Raw genomic sequence first — 24,687 nt, 5'->3', positions numbered from 1 at the left:
AGGATAGAACACGCACCTTATTGCATTCAGAGATGTATCGAAACATGTGTGGCCAGCAAGGCCCGAGGAGGAGTTCTGCCCCAAACCAAAATGTAACAACCCTAACTATGAAGGAATGCTTGCCAAACCAGAACCTTCAGAATTCATTCTGGGATGAACCAGAAACAGTATGTGAAGCAAATCTAGCATAACCTAGGGATGCCCCCATTCTGTGCGAGGTTCACACCCCATGCTCATAGTTCAGCCATAGTAACCATGTCCTCACCAAACCAGAGCTCCGTAAGAATGTGAAGTGGGAGCTAGTTGCTAGTAACGTATGCCTACAGGCCTCTGACATGGCCAGAGCTGCTGCTATCATGGGCTCCTTTCCATGCCAGAGGCTGTTCCTTATATGCCTAAAGGCCTCTTCGGTGGTATCACAGACTTATCACCATGTTGGAGACCTAAAAAGGGTTAGTTAGACATATGAACCTAAAGACTCTTTTGATAATTAGATGTGTGTGTTGCAAGTCAAACAAGAATAAATGGAAGGTTAACGTTTTTATCCCACCTTTCCTCCAAAGAATCTTGGTCAGGACTCCATATGTGTTTCTCCCACGTTTTATCCTCACAACCATCCTATGAGATAGGTTAGCTGAGAGGTGTATGTAGCTAGGCTACCAGTAAGCCTCTTGGCTGAATGAGGATTTGAATCCAATCCAGATCCATGCCATCACACTAGTTCCTATTGTGAAGTAAATAGAACATCCTAACTGATACTGAAACATCGTCATTTGATAGTGACTGATCATATTAATTTTTAAATCAGAAAGCTCCTTTGCTGCTAGTTTAATGTATCATATCTGGATTTCCTCTATCAACTTCCAGCATTATTTTCAGGGAGAAAATCAATAGCAGAAAGTCTGGATGACCTATCCATAATCAGAAAAAGACTACCTTTTTGCAATTGAGGTTGGAAACGACATTAAAAAGCAGAGATTTCAACCAATGCAGTAACCTTCTTGGTTTGTATCCCGCCTACATCAGGTCAAAAGTTATCAAAAGCCATTATGTGCTTCTTCTGATGTGTGTTGCCGAGCTGAAGGAAATTAAATGGCTATAGCTCACTCTGCAACTGTAACACAAGAGAAATTCTTAAAGAATTTTAGCAGAAAACCAATTATTCCACTGACACACATGCCATCCCTTAACAATGCAAAATGCTGTCCTGAATCTTCAGAATGAAGTAAGAGCTTTGGTAGGCCACTGTAAGTTGTTAGTATCATGAATGGCATACAATGTTAATCTCTGTAGAGCTGCCAGTTCAGTATCATTGGTGAGAACTGAACTGATTCAAAATAGATTGTGACCTTTTAAATACAGAACCTTGAAATAAGGGAGAGACTTGATTCACTGCAAGTGTCTCACTTTAGATGGAGGGAAGGTGGATTCCTATCAAATGCTCCTCTAGGTGGCAGGATAAAAATGGGATGTCTGGCAGAAGACTTGGAATCCATTCTTCCTCCTGCTTTGCTCATTTTTATTCACAGGGATTTTTCTCCCCTGTATGGAAGAATTCATGCATGAAATCTCCCTACCTTCTCAGCTCTGGCTCCAGCCTGGTGGAACTCTCTATCAAATGTGGCCTGACTCAGTTCCTCAGGCCCTGCAAGACGGAGATGTTCCATTTGGCCTATGGTTGAGGACAGTGACAGTTCCACTCTAGCTGGCCTCCCTGCTCCCCGCCCCTTCTCCTCCCTTTTTCCTTGTTTTCCCTTCTTTCTTTTTCCCCCCTTTTCTTTCCTCTTTTCTCCTCTTTTTCTTTCCTCTTTTCCCCCTTTTCCCTTCTTTCCCTTTTCTACATCCTCCTCCCTGATGGTTCTCCCCATCATTATTGTTAGTATTAGTTTTATAGGGGTGCTGTCTTACATTTTTAATTTTTGGTAAGGATTTTAAATGTTAGCCTATTAACAGTATTTATTTAACTGTATATTTTATTGGTTGCTAGCCACCACAAGCTTGACTTTGGTTGGGAAGGTGGGGTTAAAACCAGTCAATCAAACAAACAAATATGAAATGGCACTGCCTAGATCAATTTTACTGCCTTGTTTGTTTGTAAAAATAAGGTTGAAATATTGAACATCATGGCCACAGGGTTGCCAACTATCTAAAGAAAAAGTACCCTATCCTTTAAGAGAGGCTTAATGGGATGTTATTTACCTGGTGATGTTATTTACCTCCATGCCATGAAAAAACTCAGTGTGTAGTGTGGACAACAAGTGAAAGAAACTTAGAGGGGCAATTGATTACTTAAAAAAAAGTTGCGTTTTTTGTGTGACAAAACTGAGATACAGTGAGGGAAAAAAGTATTTGATCCCTTGCTAAATTTGCCCGTTTGCCCTCTGATGAAGAAATGACCAGTCCTTAATTTTAATGGTAGGTCTATTGTAGCTGTGAGAGACAGAATAACAACAGGAAAACCCCCAGAAACCCAGAAGACAAAAGTCAGAGATTGATGTGCATTATAATGAGGGAAATAAGTATTTGATCCCCTATCAACCAGCCAGATCCTAACCCTAACCCTCGAACTCCTTGTAGCTGTGAGAGACAGAATAACCCCCAGAAACCCAGAAGACAAAAGTCAGAGATTGATGTGCATTATAATGAGTGAAATAAGTATTTGATCCCCCATCAACCAGCCAGATCCTAACCCTAACCCTCAACCTCCCTCGGTCTGGGGCTCCATGCAAGATCTCATCTCGTGGAGTTGCAGTGATCATGAGAACAGTGATGAAGCAGCCCAGAACTACACGGGGAGAACTTGTCAATGATCTCAGGGCAGCTGGGACCATAGTCACCATGAAAACAGTTGGTAACACACTACGCCGTGAAGGACTGAGATCTTGCAGAGCCTGCAAGGTCCCCTTGCTCAAGACAGCCCATGTACAGGCCCGTACAGGCCAATTGGCAAACTGCAGACGGGCCTGTACATGTGCTGTCTTGAGCAAGGGGACCTTGCAGACTCTGCAAGATCTCAGTCCTTTACAGCATAGTGTGTTACCAACTGTTTTCATGGTGACTATGGTCCCAGCTGCCCTGAGATCATTGACAAGTTCCCCCCGTGTAGTTCTGGGCTGCTTCATCACCGTTCTCATGATCATTGCAACTCCACGAGATGAGATCTTGCATGGAGCCCCAGACCAAGGGAGGTTGAGGGTTAGGGTTAGGAACTGGCTGGTTGATGGGGGATCAAATACTTATTTCCCTCATTATAATGCACATCAATCTCTGACTTTTGTCTTCTGAGTTTCTGGGGGTTTTCCTGTTGTTATTCTGTCTCTCACAGCTACAACAAACCTACCATTCAAATTAAGGACTAGTCATTTCTTCGTCAGAGGGCAAACGGGCAAATTTAGCAGGGGATCAAATACTTTTTTCCCTCACTGTATATGTATGTGTGTATAGCTGTAAGTGAGCCTGCAAGAGTTAGAGATAAATCCTAAGCAGGTCCTGTCAGGATCCTACTCAGGTCTGCTGGATGGTACTTATTCCAGGACAGTATGTTTAGTAGGGTTGCCAACTCCAGGTTGGAAAATACCTGGAGATTTTGGGGATGGAGTCTGAGGAGAGCAGGGTTTGGAGAGGGGAGGGGCTTCAATGCCATAGAGTCCAATTGCCAAAGCGGCCATTTTCTCTGGGTGAACTGATCTCTATCGGCTGGAGATCAGTTGTAATAGTGGGAGATCTCCAGCCACCACCTGGAGGTTGACAACACTAGTTTTTATGAGTGCACTGCCAGTTTCCTCACCCCCTCCTTGAGGCCTATATGGAAAGGGCCTCACTTTGTAGTCCATCAGATGGTCAACCAGAGTGCGTTCTCTCTCAATATGTGTTGGATGTTCTCCAGTGGTCAATGTACGCTCACTTTTGGAAGCAATGGAGAGGCCTCTAGTTGATTATATCTAGGTTTGCCAACTGCCAGGTACTAGCTGGAGATTGCCTTCTAATTCAACTGATCTCCAGCTGATAGAGATCAGATCACCTGGAGAAAAATGGCTGCTTTGGCAATTGAACTCTATGGCATTGAAGTCTCTCCCATCCCCAAACCCCGCCCTCCTCAGGCTCTGCCCCAAAAATCTCCCGCCGGTGAAGAAGAGGGACCTGGCAACCCTAATTATATCAGAGGCTGCTTTGTGTTGGCTACAGAGCAAAACTGAGGGCTACACAGGGTCTAATCAAGACATGCTGGGACCCTAAGCTATGTAGGGTTTTAGAGGAGAGGAGAAAACAGAAGGGCCACACCCATCACAGAGATAAAAAGAAACCAGCAAAAAGTCAATGGTGCAAATGAAGAAAAATATTTTATTATTCAGGTACAAAACTCCCTATGGCCATTTTTGCATGGTCAATTTTGATGCTCGCTCAAATCTCTTTTTTAAAATGTGACTTTTAAAAGGCCTTTTTACGGTCCCGACGCAAAAGGAGAAATTCTACTCCCCCCACTCGCCTGCTCCTTTGTTCCTGATTGCATAGCCATTAGCATATGCATAGCTATCCCGCCTCTGTTGTTTTGCATTGTTCCTTGAGGGTGATTCTTCGCGGCAAACACCAAAGGTCGGGTTAAATGGACTCTTTGGTAATGCGAAGCAGGTAAGCGCTGGCTTTGCAGTCACTTCAGGAATGATGGTGCAGCGTGCAAAATTCAAAAAAAAAGTATGCCTGGATTCAGCTTGGAATGCGCTGCTAATTACCATGCAAAAATGGCCTATGTGTTTCAAAACAAAAGATTTTCAGGGGAATCTGTAATATAATACATAATTATAAGAGTTTGGTTCTTATGAGCTTTGCCAGGTTTAAGAGGCCCCATAGCTATACCTTAACGTATTCTTTCTAAACCTGGCTTTCCTTCAACTCACCCCCACATTACTATTATATGGGCTTGGGGAGGCTTACAAACAGTTTTTACAAAAAAAAGAAGTGAGATAAATCAAATGTATCTGTAATCTTTGCTGCTTGTTCCCATTGCAATACAAGGTTGCTCAATCACTTGCAACCACAGGTTTTTATGGTGCAATGTTTTTCACAAACACATTTCAAAAGCTCAGGGTACACAGCACAGCCAGTGAAGTGTAGTGGTTAAGAGCAGTGGACTCTAATCTGGAGAGCCAGGTTCGATTCCCTACTTCTCCACATGAAGCCTGCTGGGTGACCTTGGGCTAGTCACAGAACTCTCTCAGCCTACCTACCCCACAAGGTGCCTGTTGTGGGGAGAGGAGGAGGGGAAGTCTCAGACATGGTCTGAGAAAGAATGTTGTGGTTTCTCCAGGTGTTGGCCTTGGCCAGTTCTGTGTCCTGTAAACAGTATGTTTAGAGTACTCTCTCTGTGGGAAGACTCATAGCACCCTGTCAGCTCCAGGGAGGGGGGTTGCCATGGTATCCAGATCCACCCCGATTTGCCCTCTGCTCTTTTCCATATATGCCCTGCACTGTTCCCATAGTTTTCACTACTGTCCATTTGACTCTTGGCTTCTGTTAACCTGTGGATTTTTCAATAAATCAACTCTTTTTTGACTGACTGTCTGCTGATGTGTGTTTATGGGATTATCACGGGACTAGAGCTGACATTTGGACACTAGTCTGATCCTATACTTTCATCCCTGGCTGGAGCCCTGGAGGGATCGCCAGGAGCTCAGGTAAGAGCTTTGGACACGCTCCCCGAGGAGTCTGACCTTCTCGTGCTATTCTTGCGGAGGCACAGCGGACTCAAGCCGAGTCCAACCGGCTGACTGGGTTGGTCGTGGCTCAGTGGCATCGCCTGGCGGCAGCGGCCCCCTGGGAGACGCGGGGCGCTGATCTCCGCGCCCATAACAAACGTCTTGCTGAAGGAGACCCGGTTGGCGCAAGAGGACGCAACTCTCTTAACCCAGCTGTTTGACGAGGTTGAGGTTCGCGGGGTGCAGCGGGAACCGGCGGTCCCAATCCGAGGGCCTGTTTCCCTGTTCCCAATGGCGGGAGCCGGGAGTGGAACTATTCCAGACCTCAACCAGGGCAGCCGGGACGCTCATAACTTAGCCACCAGGACAGTGTTGTCCCTTATGGATTTACCGCCAAACACGGCGTCGGAGGACAATGTGGTTAAGGTACTACACCCAGAGTTTGGTTTTTCCTCAGTGGAGCTTGCCTGCAAGGTTTTACCGTTACTGGGCAAACATAAGGAAATCCAGTTGGTACTGGAGCAAGCAGCTGAGCCGTTGGTGGCAGCCGCAGCAGTGGCTTGAGCTGCTGCCTTGGAAGCGGCTCAGGCTCAGGCTGCTCAACAACAGGCGGCGGAGCAACTTTTGGTTGAGGTGGCCGCTGCTCAGAAAAAGGCTGCCCTGGAGCGGGCGGCCTTGGCAACCGGAGCATGACCAAAAGGCGCGGGGGGGGGACTAGAATGGCCCTTGTTCTCCCCGGAACCCTATCTGCCCCAGGATGTGGCCCCTGGGCTGTGGCTCACCTTCACCTCTGACGTGCAGGATTATTTCGAGGATGTGGAGCCCGACGAGGAGGACTCAGATGACTGGAATACAAACCTCCATGTTAGCCCTGCCTGATGGACTGGGGGGGCTGAGGAGGAGATACATGTTTTGAAGTATCAAAACCGGGAACTGTTAGAGCGTATGGCCCAAATGCAAGACCAGATGGACGTGCTAGTGCGTGAGTGTCAGGAGCAGGCCATGAAGACAGTTCATGGTTGTACTCCCAGGTGTTGTTTTGCAGTTCTCTCCAAGGCCAGTCTGTGCCCCATGTTTAGACTTCATAGAGTCCTTCATAGATTCCTTTAGTGTGGGAATTGCCAAGTACTCCTTCCTGCCTCTGGGAGGGGGGTTACCTGGGTTACTGGTTATCTCCTTTTGCTTTTCCATATATGCCATGTGCCTTGCCTTAGCCCCTTACTAGTGTCATTCTGAATATGGCTTCTGTCCTGGCCCTCAGGGACTTACCGCTAGCCACAGCAATGGTAGCAGACGTCGAGAAAGTTTTAAGCCCGGAGTTTGATCTTTCCTCCGTGGATCTGGCTCAACAGGTCCAACCGCTGTTGGGTCAACATAAGGAGATCCAATTACTCTTGGAACAAACAGCCGAACCAATTGTGTTGGCCACCGCAGTCGCCAAATTTGAGGTGGACCGAGCGCTCGCTGACCAAAGGCGAGCGGAGGAACAACTGTTGGCGGAGGCGGCCGCCCTCGGGCGCAAGCGACGGCAGGGACTGGAACACAGTCAAAAATTACCGGGAGGATGGACTGGTCTTTCCCTTTGTTCTCCTGGGGCTCCCCAGAACCAGGACAACCCCGGGAATTAGCACGCAGACAGCAGCTCACCTTTGCTCCTGATGTCCACGAGTATGAGGAGGAAGAGACCGAGTACATCGCGGAAGGCGACTGAAATACCAATTACCGAGTTAGCCAAGCCCGACAGACTGGGGGGACTGAGGAAGAAATCCATGCCTTGTGATTTCAAAACTGAGAGCTAATGGAACATATAGCCCAGATGCAGGACCAACTGGACTTAGTGATGTGTGAGTACGGTCGCCTGCAACGTACCCAAAGGGCGCCTGTCCCAAGCCAACAACCCCCAGGGTAACTGGGAGAACCAGCCCCGGCGCAGCCGGCACAACTGGGACAGCTGATCCTGGCACAACCAGGGCAACCAGGACAGCCGGGGCAGCCGGGACAACCAGTGCAGCCGCTTCTGGGGCAGCCAGGACAGCCAGCCCCGGTACTACTGACTCCAGGGCAACCACCAGCACCACCTCCTGTAGTCCCGGTTGGGCAGTGGAAGCAACCCCATCTACGAGTGACATTTGATGGCTCCGCGGATGCGTTGCCCTGTTTTCTACACCAAGTGGAAAGTTACATGAGAGAACAGGGGCACTCCTTCCCCACAGAAGACAGCCGAGTAAGATTCGTCTCGCTTTTCGCTGGAAAAGCCGCAGATTGGATGGTACTCCAGTTTGATACCCGGGTCCACTCCATACAGTCGCTTAATGAATTCATGTGAGCGTTACGAAGACGCTTCGAGGATCCATTCCAGGGAGAGAAGGCCAAGGCGGCCCTCCTCCAACTTCAGCAAGGATCCTCCTCAGTCCGTGAGTTTGCAGACGCGTTCCAAAGACTTGCTAATAAAATAGTTGATTGGACTGAAGCGATCCGAGTACACTACTTCAGAGCAGCATTGCATCCAGAGATTCTAAACTGGGCGTACATGCAGCAAGACCCAGCCACCTTGGAAGATTGGATTTTACTGGCGGAAGAGGTGGAAAGTAGCCACCAGTTTATTTCTCTTGCCCAATGGCAGGCAGTGAGAGGGGAAGCCAGAAAATCCCTCCCAAACCGGCCGCTCCTCAGGCCCCGCGGAGGCCGGCTCTACCCCCACTGGACCGAGCATTGTGATTTCAAAGGGGAGCCTGCCTCGTTTGCAGTGCCATGGGCCACTTCGCAGCAGCCTGCCCATCACGTCAGGGACCACTGAGTCCCTCTACCCAGCCGGCGGGGACTCCTCGTGGGAGGGGACGCGCTCGAGGGAGAGGTGCCATGGTTGAGTGAAGCGTCCCTCCAAGATGAAAAGCACCCCCAGCTCTGCTTGCCGGAGAGGTCACGATGGACCCTTCGCTAGCGGACCAGTCGGGGTCCAGGATTACAATTACTACCCCTGGAGAGATCAGCTCCACTTCCTCCGAGGAGGGTGACCACTGGAACTCCCCTGCCCTTTATCTGGAGTCTCCCCTCGAACCACCAAAAAATGGACTGGGTCTGCGGTAGAGGGGGCAATACTGCAGACCCCCGCAGGAGTTCCTGCGAAGCCCCGGGCAAGACCAGAAGCCCCCTTCATGGTGAGTGAAGTGGAAGAGACTGTATATGTAGATGTCATATTACAACATTATAGAAAGGGTCCTCAATTACAAGTGAAAGCCTTAATTGACTCTGGATGTGCCCGCTCGTTAATAAATGAAACCACTTTTAAGGTGCTCCAGGTGAAGTCAGTCCCTCTGCCTGCTCCGGTCCAGTTCGCCCAGATGGACAGCAGTGACTTCAAGCGGGCCCCGGTAGATTATCGCACTGACGGGGTGGCAATGGGAATTGGCCACCACTGGGAACAATTTTCAGTGTTAGATATGCGGTGGTGTTGGGAGCAAATTGGCTCAAAGGACACAGTCCCACCATAGACTGGGACGCCGGGACTTTAACGTTCAATAGCCCATTGTGTGAATTACACTGACATGATGTGGCCGTTAAAACCATAGTCACGCCAACCCCTGCTCTAGCCTCGGACCCCTCCAGTCCAACCCACTTGCCACCCGACTATCAGGACTTTGCGGATGTATTCAATGTGCATGAGTGTGATGTTTTACCTCCCTACCGCTGGACTAATTGTGCTATTGAGGTGGTGGGGGATGAAAAACTGCCAAAAAGTAAGATTTACCCTATGAGCCCTACAGAACGAAAGGTGCTCCGCGAGTTGGCTCGCGGTTTCATCCGACCGTCCACCGCACCCTATTGGCACCAGCCTTTTTTGTGTGGAAAAAAACGGGGGATTTGCATTTGTGTATTGACTTCCGGAAACTCAATGCTGTTACTCAAACGAATGCCTACCCCATCCCCCTCATTTCTGATCTCTTGGGACAATTGAAGGAAGGACACATTTTCACTAAGTTGGATTTAGTCGAGGCTTATTGCAGAGTCAGAATTCAGGAGGGGGATGAATCTCTGACAGCTTTCTCCAGTTGCTTTGGGATGTTCAAATTTATGGTAATGCTGTTTGGATTAAAAGGGGCCCTGGGGGTCTTCATGCAACTCATTAATGAGATCCTCCACGACCTGCTGGTATGAGGGGGATTTTCTGGCTTCCCCCCTCCCTGGCCGTCGGGCAAGAGAAATAAACTGGCGGCTACTTTCCACCTCTTCCGCCAGTAAAATCCATTCTTCCAAGGTGGCTGGGTCTCACTGCATGTATGCCCAGTTTAGAATTTCGGGATGCAATGCTGCCCTGAAGTAGTGCACTCGGATCGCTTCAGTCCAATCAACTATTTTATTAGCGAGTCTTTGGAACTCGTCTGCAAACTCACGGACTGAGGAGGATCTTTGCTGAAGTTGGAGGAGGGCCGCCTTGGCCTTCTCTCCCTGGAATGGATCCTCGAAGCGTCTTCTTAACGCTCACATGAATTCATTAAGCGACTGTATGGAGCGGGCCCGGGTATCAAACTGGAGAACCATCCAATCTGCGGCTTTTCCAGCGAAAAGCGAGGAGACGAATCTCTCTCGGCTGTCTTCCATGGGGAAGGAATGCCCCTGTTCCCTCATGTAACTGTCCACTTGGTGTAGAAAACAGGGCAACGCATCCGCGGAGCCATCAAATGTCACTCGTAGATGGGGTTGCTTCCACTGCACAACTGGGACCACAGGGGGTGGTGCTGGTGGTTGTCCTGGAGATGGTAGTATTGGGGCTGGCTGTCCCGGCTGCCCCAGAAGCGGCTGCACTGGTTGCCCCGGCTGCCTCGGCTGTCCTCTTTGCCCCGGCTGTCCCGGGGGTTGCTGGTTTGGGACAGGCGCCCCTTGAGTATGCTGCAGGCGACCATACTCACGCATCACTAAGTCCAGTTGGTCCTGCATCTGGGCCTTACGTTCCATTAGCTCTCGGTTTTGAAACCGCAAGGCATGGATTTCTTCCTCAGTTCCCCAGTCCGTCGGGCTCGACTAACCCGGTAATTGGTATTCCAGTCGCCTTCTTCGACGTACTCGGTCTCCTCCTCCTCATACTCGTGGACATCAGGAGCAAAGGTGAGCCGCTGTCTGCATGCTACTTCTCGGGGTTGTCCTGGTTCCGGGGAGCCCCAGGAGAATGAAGGGAAAGACCAGTCCATCCCCCCGGTAATTTTTGACAGTGTTTCAGTCCCTGCCGTCGCCCGTGCCCGAGCGGCCTCCGCCAACAGTTGGTCCTCCGCTCGCCTTTGGTCAGCGAGCGCTCGGTCCGCTTCGAGTTTGGCGGCCACGGCAGCCATCACAATTGGTTCGGCAGCTTGTTCCAAGAGCATTTGGATCTCCTTGTGTTGTCCCAACAGTGGTAGGACCTGTGGGGCCAGGCCCGCCTAGGCAGGAACTCGGGAATCAGTAACCTTTCCACGTCGGCCGACGTCGCCGCGGCCGGTGTTAAATCCACAAGCACCAGGACCGTCCTGGCGGCCACGTTTTGTGCTTCCCGGCAGCATAGGGTGGGATCCGGAACAGTTTGCAGAATGTCTCCCTCCCGAGCCCCCGCCATAGGGAAACCGAGCTCGAGTCCCCGAACCGGGACTGTCGACTCCTGTCGCAGCTCACTGAGCGTCAGCTCAGACAACAACCGAGTTAGCAAGATATGGTCCTCCTGCACCAACCGGGTCTCTTCCAGTAAAGCATCCAGTTCCAAAAGGTTGTTGCGGGCATGTAGATCAGAGTCCTGGGTCCTCCAGGGGGTCATCTCTGCCAGGCGATGCCACTGAGCAGTCACCAGCGCAACCAGCCGGGTGGCCTCCGCGTCAGTTTGTAGCGTCTCCTCCAAGACGGCATGCAGTAAATCGGGATTCTCGGGGAGCTCGTCTCGCGCCCCAAGCCGAGGAGATGAGTGCCTAGGCGAACCCTCCAGGGCTCCAGCCAAGGTCAGCAATTAAAACCAATGAAGAGGGACTAGTATCATAATGTAAGCTCTATCCCTGCGCTCCATCCCTCACACAGAATTCAGCAGACGACAAATCCAAGAAAGCAGTTTTATTGGGTAGAATCGACAGGTTACAGAAACTATATTCAGAATGATACTAGTAAGGGGCTGAGGTAAGGCACATGGCATATATAGAAAAGCAAAAGGAGATAACCAGTAACCCAGGCAACCCCCCTCCCAGAGGCAGGAAGGAGTACTTGGCAATTCCCAAACTAAAGGAATTCAAGAAGGACTCTAAGAAGTCTAAACACGGGGCATGGACTGGCCTTGGAGAGAACTGCAAAACACACCTGGGAGCATAACCATGAACTGGCTTCATGGCCTGCTCCTGACAATAGTGGATTATTGATAGAGCAACTACATCGCTATTTATTTATTTATACCCTGCTTTTCTCCCCAATGAAGAACCAAAGCAGTTTGCATGATCACACTCCACGCCTCCATTTTATCCTCAAAACAACCACCCTGTGAAGTAGGTTAGTCACTGGACCAAGGTCACCCAGAGAGTTTTCATGGCATAGAGGGGATTTGAACTCATTGTATTTTTAAAATGTTGTAAACTGCCGGAGTCCCCTATGGGGAGAGAGTGAGATGTATAAATTAAACAAACAAACTTGGGTCTCCCAGATGCTACTACAATGCTCTAACCAGTACACCAAACTGGCTCTTACTATCTGTATCTTACTATCTGTAATGCAATATTTTTAAACTGTTTTATTCCATGTCTCTCAAGTGAAGAATTGTTCTACATTCTGCATACTCATGACCCATACAAATCCCCCCAGTTTGTGAGGCTTGCCTAAACTTTAAATCATCCACGGTAGTTGCCACCAATTTTGAATTGTCTCATCATAGGGTTTTCAAGGTAAAGGTTGGTCAGAAGTGGTCTACCAGTGCCTTCTTCTGTGCAGTACTAACCAGGGCAAGCTGTAGTGGCCCTGCCGTTGTCTATGAAATATCCCCCGCCAGTGTCACCTTCCTCTACTGCTGCTGTCCAGTAGGTAACCTTCAAGGATTCCTTTGCCCCCATCACCACTGGAACTGCCAGTTCTCTTCTGCGGATGGGGCCATTGATCCCTTAAGGGGGTGGATGCATCTTCGTCTGGTGTCTCAGCTGACGGCATTCTGTCTTGAGTGACTCTGTTAGGAGTTTAGTCTCTTGATAGAGTCTAGACCCCTTACGGTATTGCTCTCAGCTTCCCTGACACACACAAACCCCCTCACCATGTTAAGGTGTGCATCCAAAAGGCTATTGTATTTTTTGCAAGATCTGAGCAAAACTGTCAAAGACAGGACATTTTGGAGGATAGGGTCGCCATGAGTCAGAAACGACTTGATGGCTCTTAAAGCACACAGTTTCTACCTGAACCAGTATGATGCAATCTACAGAAAAGGTCCCCAGCAGCTTCTGCTTGCTTATGAAATTCCGCATCGAATCCTGTCATATCTTTGGAATAATATAGTCTGGACAGCTTCCATATTCCACTGTTCCCTTGGATATCTCTTAATTCTATCCCAGCCAAAACCACTTTATCAGGGAGACATTTCTGCAATGCCCTTGCAGATGTACGTTTGGAAAGTATCAAAAGAATAGTCCTTAAAGGTTTTCTTTTATGCCTGGTTTCAGAACAATCATGCAGCACCATTCCATAATGCATGATGGCATTACAGAAAGCTGAGAAGATATGTTGAACATGTGGCCCCTCTAACAGTTGTACCAATACAAACATGATGCTCACCCCTATATCATCATTGTTAGAGAATGCAGGAGGAAAGGGCTGATTGTTTTGTTTGAACAATTGTTCTGTATCTGTATCATGATTCAGATTCTCCATTAAAAGCCTTCAAAACTATCAAACTTCTGTGTTCAAGTACTGGGTACTGTTTTAATTACCATGCTCTTGGCTGGCACACTGAACAGATGCAAATATTTTCCTTGTCCCCCTCTCAGTTCAATAAGCTACAGTTCTTATTAACAAGATGTTCCTCCACGAAGGATTTTTTTTTTACCAATTCTGTAAAAAATACTGTCACAACAACTTGTCTGCAAACGATGCTTCTATCAATGACTATAAGATCTGAAGCAGTTTCCATGGATGACTTGCCAAACTCCAACTATCATGCCTCCGCCATAAACTCCCTGAGGCTGCAATCCTAAAAACACATACCTGGGAGTAATCCCAACTCAATAAAACAGGAATTACTTCTGAGTAAACTTGTTTAGGATTGCTCCCTAACAGTGCCATCCTAAGCATACTTCCAACCTTTGATTTAGAAGAGAGTAAATCTGTCTCTAAAAGAGCCCCATGGCACAGAGTGATAAGCTGCAGTACTGCAGTCAAAGCTCTGCTCGACACCTGAGTTTGATCCCAACAGAAGTTGGTTTCACGTAGCCGGCTCAAGGTTGACTCAGCCTTCCATCCTTCCAAGGTTGGTAAAATGAGTACCCAGCTTGCCAGGGGTAAAGTGTAGATGGCTGGGGAAGGCAATGGCAAATCTCATCAAATCTCAGAAGCTAAGCAGGGGTCACCCTGATGAGAACTTGGACAGGTGGCAGACAAGGAAGTCCAGGGTTTCTATGCAGAGGCAGGTAATGCAAGCCCCTCCATTCACCTCTTGCCTTGAAAACCCTATGGGGCCATTATACATTGACGGTGACTTGATGGCACTTCCCACCACCAGTTCAGTCCCTTCATTAACATTCTTATTAAAGGTAAAGATCCCCTGTGCAAGCACCAGGTCATTCCTGACCCATGGGGTGACGTCACATCCAGATGTTTACTAGGCAGACTTTGTTTGCGGGGTGGTTTGCCAGCGCCTTTCCCAGTCATCTTCCCTTTACCCCCAGCAAGCTGGGTACTCATTTGACCGACCTTGGAAGAATGGAAGGCTGAGTCAACCTTGAGCCGGCTACCTGAAACCAACGTCCGTTGGGATCGAACTCAGGTCGTGAGCAGAGCTTGGACTGCAGTACTGCAGCTTACCACTCTGTGCCATGGGGCTCTCTTAACATCCTTATTACATTAACATAAACTGGAATCATTTGCATGGTTAAGAGGAAGGTGGTCATCTTTTTCTCTCTAATTGAATTTGATAGCATTCTCAGATTGCTCAATTATTTGGCATATCTCTGGACTGTTAAGTATGCAGGGTCTTGGCAGTGAAGGATTCTGTTAGCTGCATTGCTTTACCATCATCTTTGTCATTATTTTGTTAGCACACTTGGTTTGAACTTGTTGCTCAGAAGAACTGGTTTGTTTTATGAACAAATTTATTTGAGTTGAATGGTGGCAGTTTGGTCTCTATCAATTTATCTAAAGGACCTGGAGGAAATGTGATGAGAATGAAGGAGGGGAAAACTGTCACAACAGAGGCAGAAATGATCTCTTCTGAGTGAATACGTAACATGGACATTATATATTAACAACAAATTATCATCCTTTACTACTATTAAAACATTTTAAATATTGACAAACATTTTAAAAACACAGGAATATCACTATATGAGTTCTCACAAATGATATGGGGAGGATTTAAGAGGTCACTTTTATGTGACCACCATATTGGAAGCTGTGTGTTTTCCAAGATGGCTCCACATCTGAAATTTACTGTAAAACTGATACCTAAAATCTGCCAAAAGCAAATCTTCTTTCCAATACTATACCATTCACCATTCCAGCGACTGGTGAAGGCTTACCGTATTTTTCGCTCTATAAGACGCACCTGACCATAAGACGCATCTAGTTTTTAAAGGAGGAAAAAGAAGAAAATATATATATTTTTTAAAGACCCACTGGGTCTTTAAGAAAATATATTTCTCTTCTGTTTCCTCTTTTTTCCTTCTCTTTCCCCACCGCCGCCCTTCCCGGGACTCCCGGGAAGGGGGGCGGTGGTGGTTTAAACTGCTCTGTGCTGCCTAGGCAGGCAGCAAAGAGCAGTTTAAAGACATCCCCCCCGCTCTTCCCGTTTCGAGGATCCGCCCAGCAGCTGAGCCTCGGGACCGGGAAGCGGGGGGGAGGGGAGGTTAAACTGCTCTGCCCTGCGCTGGGTGGCTGGGAGGGGCCTCCCAGCTCCAGCTGGCGGCGTCCCAGCTGGCTCCCAGGGCGGGTGGCGCTGCATTCGATGCATTTCCCCTCACTTTTGAGGAGGAAAAAAGTGCGTCTTATAGAGCGAAAAATACGGTAATTATATTAAGAACCCACATCAACAGCAGTCATTAAAATATATCTACAACATTCTTTACAACAAAATAGGCTATTTTATTCAGAAGCTGATGGTAACATGAATTTTATACGTACATACATACATGTGTGTGTGTGTGTGTATACACACCTAGTAATTGATAAAAGGTTTAATTAAGCCCCATCAATATAATCTATGAATTTATGGGGGGCGGGTATTTATAAAACTCATCTTTAAACCCAATTACTCTCAAGCTAAAACTACAAACTAGCCACATCAGAAGATCACTAGAGAATTCATTGAAGCTCCAACCCCAACAATAAATTCATTGAAGCTCCAACCACAAACAATAAAGAAAATCACAAGATACAATCCAATTGCATTAAAAGATCCCTTATGAACTCACTGAAGCTCCAACCTCCATATTTTTACAGATATGTACTATGTACATAGTCTCTGTTATGTATCATATTCATCTGTCACAGCTGAAATAGGGTCTGGATGAGCTAATCAGGGCTTTTTATGCAGGGACATTTCACCGTGGTCACCCCCACCAACTGCTTTGGGGCTTCTTTTTGATTATGTATGCCTTTTCTGCCTATCAGAGGTCGACTCACTCTCCCCATGCGTTTTGCCCACATTTTCCAGATTCTGGCTAAAACAGCATCTAGAAAACATGGGCAAAACACGCAGGGAGAGCAAGGCAACCTCTGATGGGCGGAAAAGGCATGCATAATCAAAAGGAAGCCCCAAAGCACTTGGTGGGGTAATTGGGGGAAACATCCCTGCATAAAAGACCCAGGAAAAGATGCGGTGGAAGAAGGTGATACAGGCTAGGAATGGGCATGCATGAATTGTTAAACATGATCCTGGAAAGAAGCATGGTTACTTTAGTCTATTCATACAGTTGATTAATATGAAGAAATTACCACTGAAGCCTTTCGGAGGCTGAGACGGTCAGATCTGGCTCTGAAATATGCCTCATCGAAAGACGAGTGACTTCCCTTCAGCTTCTCTGACAGGTTTCGATAGAGTCGCTTTGCAGCATTGGGCGAAGACGGTGGATTGTTCTTTTTCGTCTGGGAAAGCTGTAAGCTCTGCATTTGCTGGGTCATTTTCATGTGGCAGTTCCTACAGGGAAAGTAGGTACAGCTTTATTATTAGGATATACACAGTGCTGTTTGCTAATTCAGTTCCTTAGCGGTACATTGAAATTCTGCACCAACAGTGCCATCCTGAGCCCGGCCTGGCCGGGAATGAGGGCGGGCTATAAATGTAATATAATAAATCAATAAAATAAATCCTAACCAGGTCTATTCAATGGGGCACACTCCCAAGCACAGTGTTCTTAGGATTCCCCTGTAAATCCCCTAACTCTGCATCTGATTATGAGAGGTTGCCTGATTCCTAAACCTAACTGCTATTGCTGGAACAAAGCCCATTTAATATGCCCAGAAGCAGTTGCAAAAGGAAGCTAACGTCACTGGCTGACATGTCTGTTGTCATTTCTCAGAGCAATACAACAGCTTCATTCCCAGTCTCAGTTCTGCCTGCTTGCTATGACCTTCCCATAGTCTTGCTCTCATGAAGATGTAGGGAAACATCACAGAAATAATTTTATTTCAGGGATATTGCATCCATGCAGCAAGGAAGCCAAGGTACACACTACTACATAAGTAGGGTTGCCAGATTCCAGGTACTAGCTGGAGATCTCCTGCTATGTCAACTGATCTCCAGCCGATACAGATCAGTTCACCTGGAGAAAATGGCCGCTTTGGCAATTGAACTCTATGGCATTGAAGTCCTTCCCCTCCCCAAACCCCATCCTCCTCAGGCTCCACCCCAAAACCTCCCACTGGAGATGAAGAGGGACCTGGCAACCCTATACATAAGAAAAACACATCTGCTTTAGAACATGTGTGCACACATTAGGAATCTATACTGTCAGCTATATACACATGAAACAATATCCATCATTAGTGCTATGGTTCCCAGGTCCCTCACCAGGGACTCACCAGGAATGGGAGAAGGCCTCATCACCAGTCACGTGGTGACGTCACTTCCGGCATGCACCAGAAGAGATGTCATCACATTGCCAGCATTGGGGCAACCCTCTGGTAATTGGAGAAAAACTTTACAGTAAAAATGGCTTCTATAGGGTCGCCAGGTCCCTCTTTGCCACTGGCGGGAGATTTTTGGGGCGGAGCCTGAGGAGGGTGGAGTTTGGGGAGGGACTTCAATGCCTTAGAGATCAATTGCCAAAGTGGCCATTTTTCTCCAGGTGATCTGATCTTTATCGGCTGGAGATCAGTTGTATTAGCAGGAGATCTCCAGCTACTACCTGGAGGTTGGCAACCCTAGGCTTCTACCATAGAGTTTTTGCTCAAATACAAGAGTGTCGCTGCAACACGATGACATCACTTCTAGCATACACTTGAAATGACATCATCACATTGCTAGTGGCCTAGGCCTGCCTCCCCTGCTGGTAAGCCCCCACCCCACCCTGGTGGTGGCCTGGTAACCCTAATTGGGGCTGATGGGGGGAAATCCAAATGACAATTAGTATTTTTTTTGCAAGCGGGGTAGATACAATTTTTTTTCTTCAAATTTGTTTTACCTTGCAAGCAAAACAATGCAACTTCAATCAACCATTGTGAAAAGAGCACTTAAATAAAGGTTTGTGATCCCTTTCATTCTGATTCAGAACATGGATTAAGTTCCCAACCTTGCTTGAGATTATCTGATACGAAGAGGATTTCTTTGCCTTTCTTGAACATTTTTCACTTTTGTTGTTGAAGTAGATAGCTTCAGTTGCCCCTTAATTGGACCTTTCAGTTTCACAAACTTTTCTTTAACTTCCTTCTCTCTGCTGAGAGTGGCAGCAGCAAAGTAGACATTTGGAACATGAAATGATTTGTTCACAAACAACCGTAGCTACTTCCAAGACTAATGAACTATTGTAAACAGAGAACTTTCTGAATGACAAACATATGCTGAGAGGCAATAAATAGGACATGCAACAAGGAGAGCACCTCATTAAACACAAATGGCAGTGCCTATCAGTGGGAGAGAATTTTGCAAGTGATGCTTTCTTGGAACAGAATACGTGAGAAAAAAACAAAAGAGACAAGGTAGGCATTCTGAATATTCTGGGATTGTAGCCTGAAATTAATCTTGGCTTGCTGCTGAGCCAGCAGGAAACTGCAGAGAAACATTATTACACTGTTTTTCAAAGAATTAGCCTGTGCTAGATTTCAGTCCAAGGGTGCTTCTACACTAGAGAGTTTTACTGTCCTCATCATGTTGCCTGTGCACTATTTTTTTCAATTCACATTTGCACATGGCACAGTGTAATCTTCTGACTGGCCACTGGAGATTTGATTTTGACTGTACAGATTTTTAAAAATGTTGCTTTGGCCGCAGCTGCCACCAAAGGACAAGAATCTTCACTGTGTGATGACTGAAGGTAAGCTGCAGCAACCATTTTGTGGCTGGTTCCACCTCTTGTGACAGGCAGCTTGTGGCTGCGTCCACCACACTGTGTCAGAATTCCAAAGGCTCCTACAGGCTCATCTTTCCCCCCACTCTTGGTATCTGTGGGGGTTATCCTGCCGAAATCCAGCTCCATGGTGGTGTCTGGGTTGTTTTTAAGGCCACTTGGTTTGTGGTTTTATAATATGTTTTAACTAATGTTTTATGGTTTTATGTATTTTAGAGGTTGTTGCCCACCCTGAGCCCAGCTTGGCTGGGAATGAGGGCAGGCTATAAATATGAAAAACAAACAAATAAACAAATAAAAAGGTTGAGGACCCCCACAATCCTTTTTCTCTGCCCCATTTGCATTTTCAAAAATTCACAGGTCATAACGGCAAGATGAACAGAATGGAGGCATTCCCATCATTTAGTCAGGTTTCTTGTTCATTATTAATTGTGCAGTATATCCTAGATCTTTGATGAGTTTAAGTGCATATCCAGATACATCTAGTTGGAGGTAACTTTGGCTTTCCTTGGATTACATAAGGCCTACCAGACCAGCTTCTTTCTCCATGAAAAACAGAGGAGGGAAACCTCTTTGACCACCAAAAAGCTGGCAGTCAGGGGACCTGCATGGACAAAAGCCATGTGGGAAGGCTGCTGAAATACGGAGGGGGTCTGGGTGAACATCAATGGGAAAAGTTCACAGAATCCAACTCTGCAACTTTAGCTACAAAAACTAGTGGCTTTCACTAGATTTTTTAATGGATCCCTAAAGAGAGTAATTTAAGTGACCTGGGAGAGAATATGAGAGCAGCTGGGCTGGATCACATCAAGTGTCCATCTAGTCCAAAATGGAGGCCAAAGAATCACCCTGTTGTTGGCCTCCAGCACTGATATTCAAATAGGGTTGCCAACCTCCAGGTACTAGCTGGTGATCTGTTATTACAACTGATCTCCAGCCAATAGAGATCAGTTCCCCTAGAGTAAATGGCAGCTTTGGCAATTGGACTCTATGGCATTGAAGTCCCTTCTTTCCCCAAACCCCGTCCTCCTCAAGCTCTGCCCCAAAAACCTCTGGCTGGTGGTGAAGAGGGACCTGGCAACCCTATGTTCAAAGGGTCATTGCCTCTGAAATAGGAGTCCCACTTAGTGTTCATAGATAGTAGCCATGAATGGACTGGTTCTCCTTTAATTTGTCTAATGCCCTTTTAAACCCAACTGAACCAGTGGTCATCACCACCTCCTGTGGCAATGAGTTCTACAAGTAATTTTTTCCATTGATTCATCTGAAAGCTACTGCCCACCAACTTCACTCAGTACCCAGTGAAAAAAAGTTATCTCTATCCACATTCACCACTACATGTATAATTTTATATACCTGTTACGAGGGTCGGATATGACATAAATGTCACTTGGTTGGGCTGGGCCATACCTCACCAGCCCAGATTGGGGGGTGAGGGTGACTGCCTCTGCTGGTGAGCCCACAGCGGGCTTGCCAGCCCATAGGGAGAATGAGTGTGTGAGTGGCTGTCTTGGCTGGCTTGCGGGCTGGATACCAGCTCTCAAGGGGCCGGATCTGGCCCGCAGGCCATATGTTTGACACCCTTGCTCTCTGGTGTCATTGTCTCCCCTGACTAGTAGTGTTTCTCTAAACTAAGCAGTCCCAAACTTCTTAGCTTTTCTTTGCAGGGAAGGTGCTGCAACCCACTGATCATTTGGGTTGCCCTTTGCGGAAACCTTTTCAGTGCCACAAGACAAGAACTATACACAGTAATCAAAATGCAGCCATACCATAGATCTACAATATTGGCTGTTTTATTTTCAACACTTTTCCTAATAACTCCTAGCACTGAATTTGCTGTTCCAGCTGTGTCTGGGGTGAGGAAGCCTCCTCGGGCCTGTTGGGCCTTGGGGCCTGCTGCGCTGCTTACCCGCAGTCTCCCGGCCAGGTGAGGGAGCAGCTGCCTGGGTCGGCGGTGTCTGGGTGTCAGGAGGTGGCCTCGCTAGATCCCAGCTGTTCCTCCTGCTGCTTTACCGCCTCCCCAGACTCTGGCTGATGTCTCGGCCAGTGTTCTGGTGCTCCGCCTGCCCCTGGACTCTTCAAGCTGCTGGGTAAGCCTGGGGTGGGCCGGCGGGCTTATTGGGTATGGGGAGGGGCTGCGTCTTTCCTTCTGCTGGCCTGATGGGCTGTTGGACAGTGGGCTCCTGGGGAATGAGGCTAGGCGAAGTCTTGAGCCAGCAGGTGGGTCCCGCAGCTCAGGACAGAGATAAAGTAGGGATTGTTCCTTTATGGACTTCATTACCTGTGATAACAGTTTTCAGCAATTTACATTACGCTAACTGACCTGGATCTCTTTTAGATTATTTTATGAAAACTGGTGTTACATTTGCTACCTTCCAGTCCTCTGAGGCAGATCTTAATGACAAGCTGTATTTTGGGGGACTTTTTTTTTTTAGATCAGCTATTTTGCATTTGAGTTCTTTAAGAATTCTCAAGTGTATGCCATCTGGACCTTGATGACTTGTTAGCTTTTAATCTTTCTGGGATTAATCTGTCTGGAACTTGATACCTCTCTTTGAATTCAATTGCAAAGGAATATTTAGCATCTGTGATATGGTACTTGACTGATATACTCCCTGTAGGTACATCATATGAAAACATTTTGTGATCATTCACATAACTTGCTTGTAGGTAACTATGAAGGATACAGCTATGCAGGAATCCATAACTTTACACTCATCTCATGGCATCATGTCTTTCAACTAGAGCTGTCGATTCGGTTCATCCTGAACCGAAAAACAGCTGAATTTCCCCTGATTCGGTGGTTTTTAGTTCGGATGGAACCGAACTCAAAAAAGGCGGGAAAACGGGGAGCCGAATTCAGTGAAATCGTGGTGTTCGGCAAATAAATTCAGCAAATTTGGGGTTCTGCGCAGCAGCATAACCGTCAGTTAGTAAGCAGCATTCTCCCACAGCCAATCGGTGGCCAAGCTGGGTCTTCTTCTGGCCAATCAGTTTGAGCGATTGAGTGCATGAGCCCAGCTGCTGCGCGGCCCGGGAAAAGAAAGAGAGAGTATCTGTTTGTGTGTGAGAGAGAAATCCCCGTGGGAGGCTGCTTGTGCACATTCGCTCCTTTCCGTGGCTGCAGGGGGTGCATTTTTGGGGTAGAGACCCCAAACTTTCAGCGGAGCTTCAAAGGACCGTTCTTGTGAGACCCCCCAAGTTTTGTAAACATTGGGTCAGGGGGTCCTGAGATATGGGGCCCAAAAGGGGTCCTCCCCTTAATGTGCATTTTTATCCCATTTAAAGCACACATTCGCTCCTTTCCGTGGCTGCAGGGGGCGCATTTTTGGGGGTAGAGACCCAAAACTTTCAGCGGAGCTTCAAAGGACCCTTCTTGCGAGACCCCCCAAGTTTTGTAAACATTGGGTCAGGGGGTCCCGAGATATGGGGTCCCCCTTTTTCCCTATTGGGATGAATGGGATCAGCCAATCCTGTGTGCATCTCGAGAGCGGCAAATCCAAGGCAAAACCTTCCGTGCTTAAATGGAATCGTATTGGATTATCTAGTCCTCCCAGTCCCTCCTGATGGAACAGAAGACATCCACAATAAGACCTCTTTTGGGGCTTTAATCTATAATTTTTCTCCTGTGTGTGTGTGTGTGGGGGAAGCAGAGTCTGCGTGTGTGTGGGGAGGAAGCAGTTTCTGTGGGTGGGGGGGAAGCCAAAGGGGGCTTTCACCTGTTCTGTCTGGGGGGGGTGCCTCCTCGAGTCTCTCTCTCCCTGGTTTGAGGGGGGGGGGCTTCAGTTGTGTGTCCTCAGGTTTTCCCTTATTCATAAGATGGGTTAGGTCTATTTTGATGCTTGCTCAAAAATTGTTTTTAAATTGTGACTTGAAAAATGCATTTGCCTGGTCCCAAGTCCAATGCAAAAGGGGAAATTCCACCCCCTCCTGCTCCTGATGCTTAGCTAGCATGCCTCTGTCCCTTTCCATGGTTTGCAAACTCCCAGGCGTCAGGTGTTGCTTTGCATGGTTGCAAACGTGATGGTTTGCATGGTTGTGTTGCTTTTCATGGTTTGCAAACTTCTTCGCACCTGCCCCGCCCTTGCTCCCCGCAGCTCAGCTGTTTGTCGGGGCTGGGAGCTTTGAGTGGGCGGCAAGCTCTGCTAATTGCAAATGCACATTAAGGAGGGGGGACCCCTTTCAGGGCCCATATCTCAGCCCCCGCTGATCCAATCTTTACAAAACTTGGGGGTTATTGTAAGAAGGGTCCTTTGAAGTACACTGAAAGTTTGGGACCTCTACCCTCCAAAATCCCCCCCGGAGCCACGGAAAGGTGCGGTTGTGATTTTAATGGCTTTATTCGGCCAAATTTTTCCCCGAACTCCAGACCTCATGCCGAATCGCATGGACCTGAAGCGGGAGAGTTCAGACTTCGGCATTTTCCGAATAAAAACGGGCTGAATTTTGCCGAATCCGAATTTTATCGAATTTTTTTTTCAACAGCCCTACTTTCAACTACAATCTATGTACTCTACAGTGAACCACCTAATGACCAACAAAATCCCAGGGACTACTCTAGAACTACCCAAAGGTAGTTTGGGTAGGCAAACTGATTCTTGCTATTGTCAATCTCGGTCTTAAACCAGGTGTCATCCATACTGATCAAAGGTGCCCCTATGTATGTGGAAAGCAATGTTTTCTATTCTAAAAATAGACCACATTTTTTTGTCTCTGATGTTGTTTTACATGAAATGTTGGAGCTGACACTTGTAGAAAGGAAAATGTTTAGATGCTGTGTCAAATTGGCTTGTGTCTTCATGTGCCCTAGCTCTGTAATCCTTACAACAACCCAGCAAGATAAACTGTTAACTTGATTTCCATAATTCGGGCAGCAAGCTACAACAACAGTAGTTTGCCAAGGGTTGCCAAACAAATTTGTGGCTCAGATGGAATGTCAGCTGGGGACTTCTCTACTTTGCCAGGGGTTTGCACAGCTGTAGTATTCAGGGTTGGGCTATTTTGTTAATTAAAACATTGTTCCTCTTTAATATTGTTTATCCACACGTCCTTATTGTATTTGAGCAATGTTCACATTGGTTTCAATGGGAAACACATTCCCACATGTAACTCTTCCCTCTCCCCAAGTGAGATGCAATTCTCAGAGAAGGCAGCTCTCATCTAAGGGAACCTACTTGCCAAACTGCAGACATTCTCTCTTATAGAATAAGCATATGGGGAGCCATGGGGACAAGTTTTTCCTGTCTTTTTTCACATGCATATGTAGGGTTGCCAGGTCCCTCTTCACCACCGGCGGG

At 47.3% G+C, this 24,687-nt stretch overlaps 1 protein-coding gene across 1 annotated transcript in view; it reads right to left on the bottom strand.

Moving 5' to 3' along the window:
• Positions 1-24,687, bottom strand: part of ANKFN1 (ankyrin repeat and fibronectin type III domain containing 1) — a 235,885-nt gene that overhangs the window by 198,568 nt on the left and 12,630 nt on the right. The window contains exon 2 of the mRNA XM_056863608.1: positions 16,821-17,022. Coding sequence (XP_056719586.1) covers positions 16,821-17,012 — 192 coding nt within the window. The 5' untranslated portion in view covers positions 17,013-17,022. The remainder of the gene's footprint in view (positions 1-16,820; positions 17,023-24,687) is intronic.

Source organism: Euleptes europaea, chromosome 1 (genome assembly GCF_029931775.1).
Source record: "Euleptes europaea isolate rEulEur1 chromosome 1, rEulEur1.hap1, whole genome shotgun sequence".
NCBI lineage: Eukaryota > Metazoa > Chordata > Lepidosauria > Squamata > Sphaerodactylidae > Euleptes > Euleptes europaea.
This window is presented reverse-complemented; position numbering and strand designations above follow the sequence as displayed.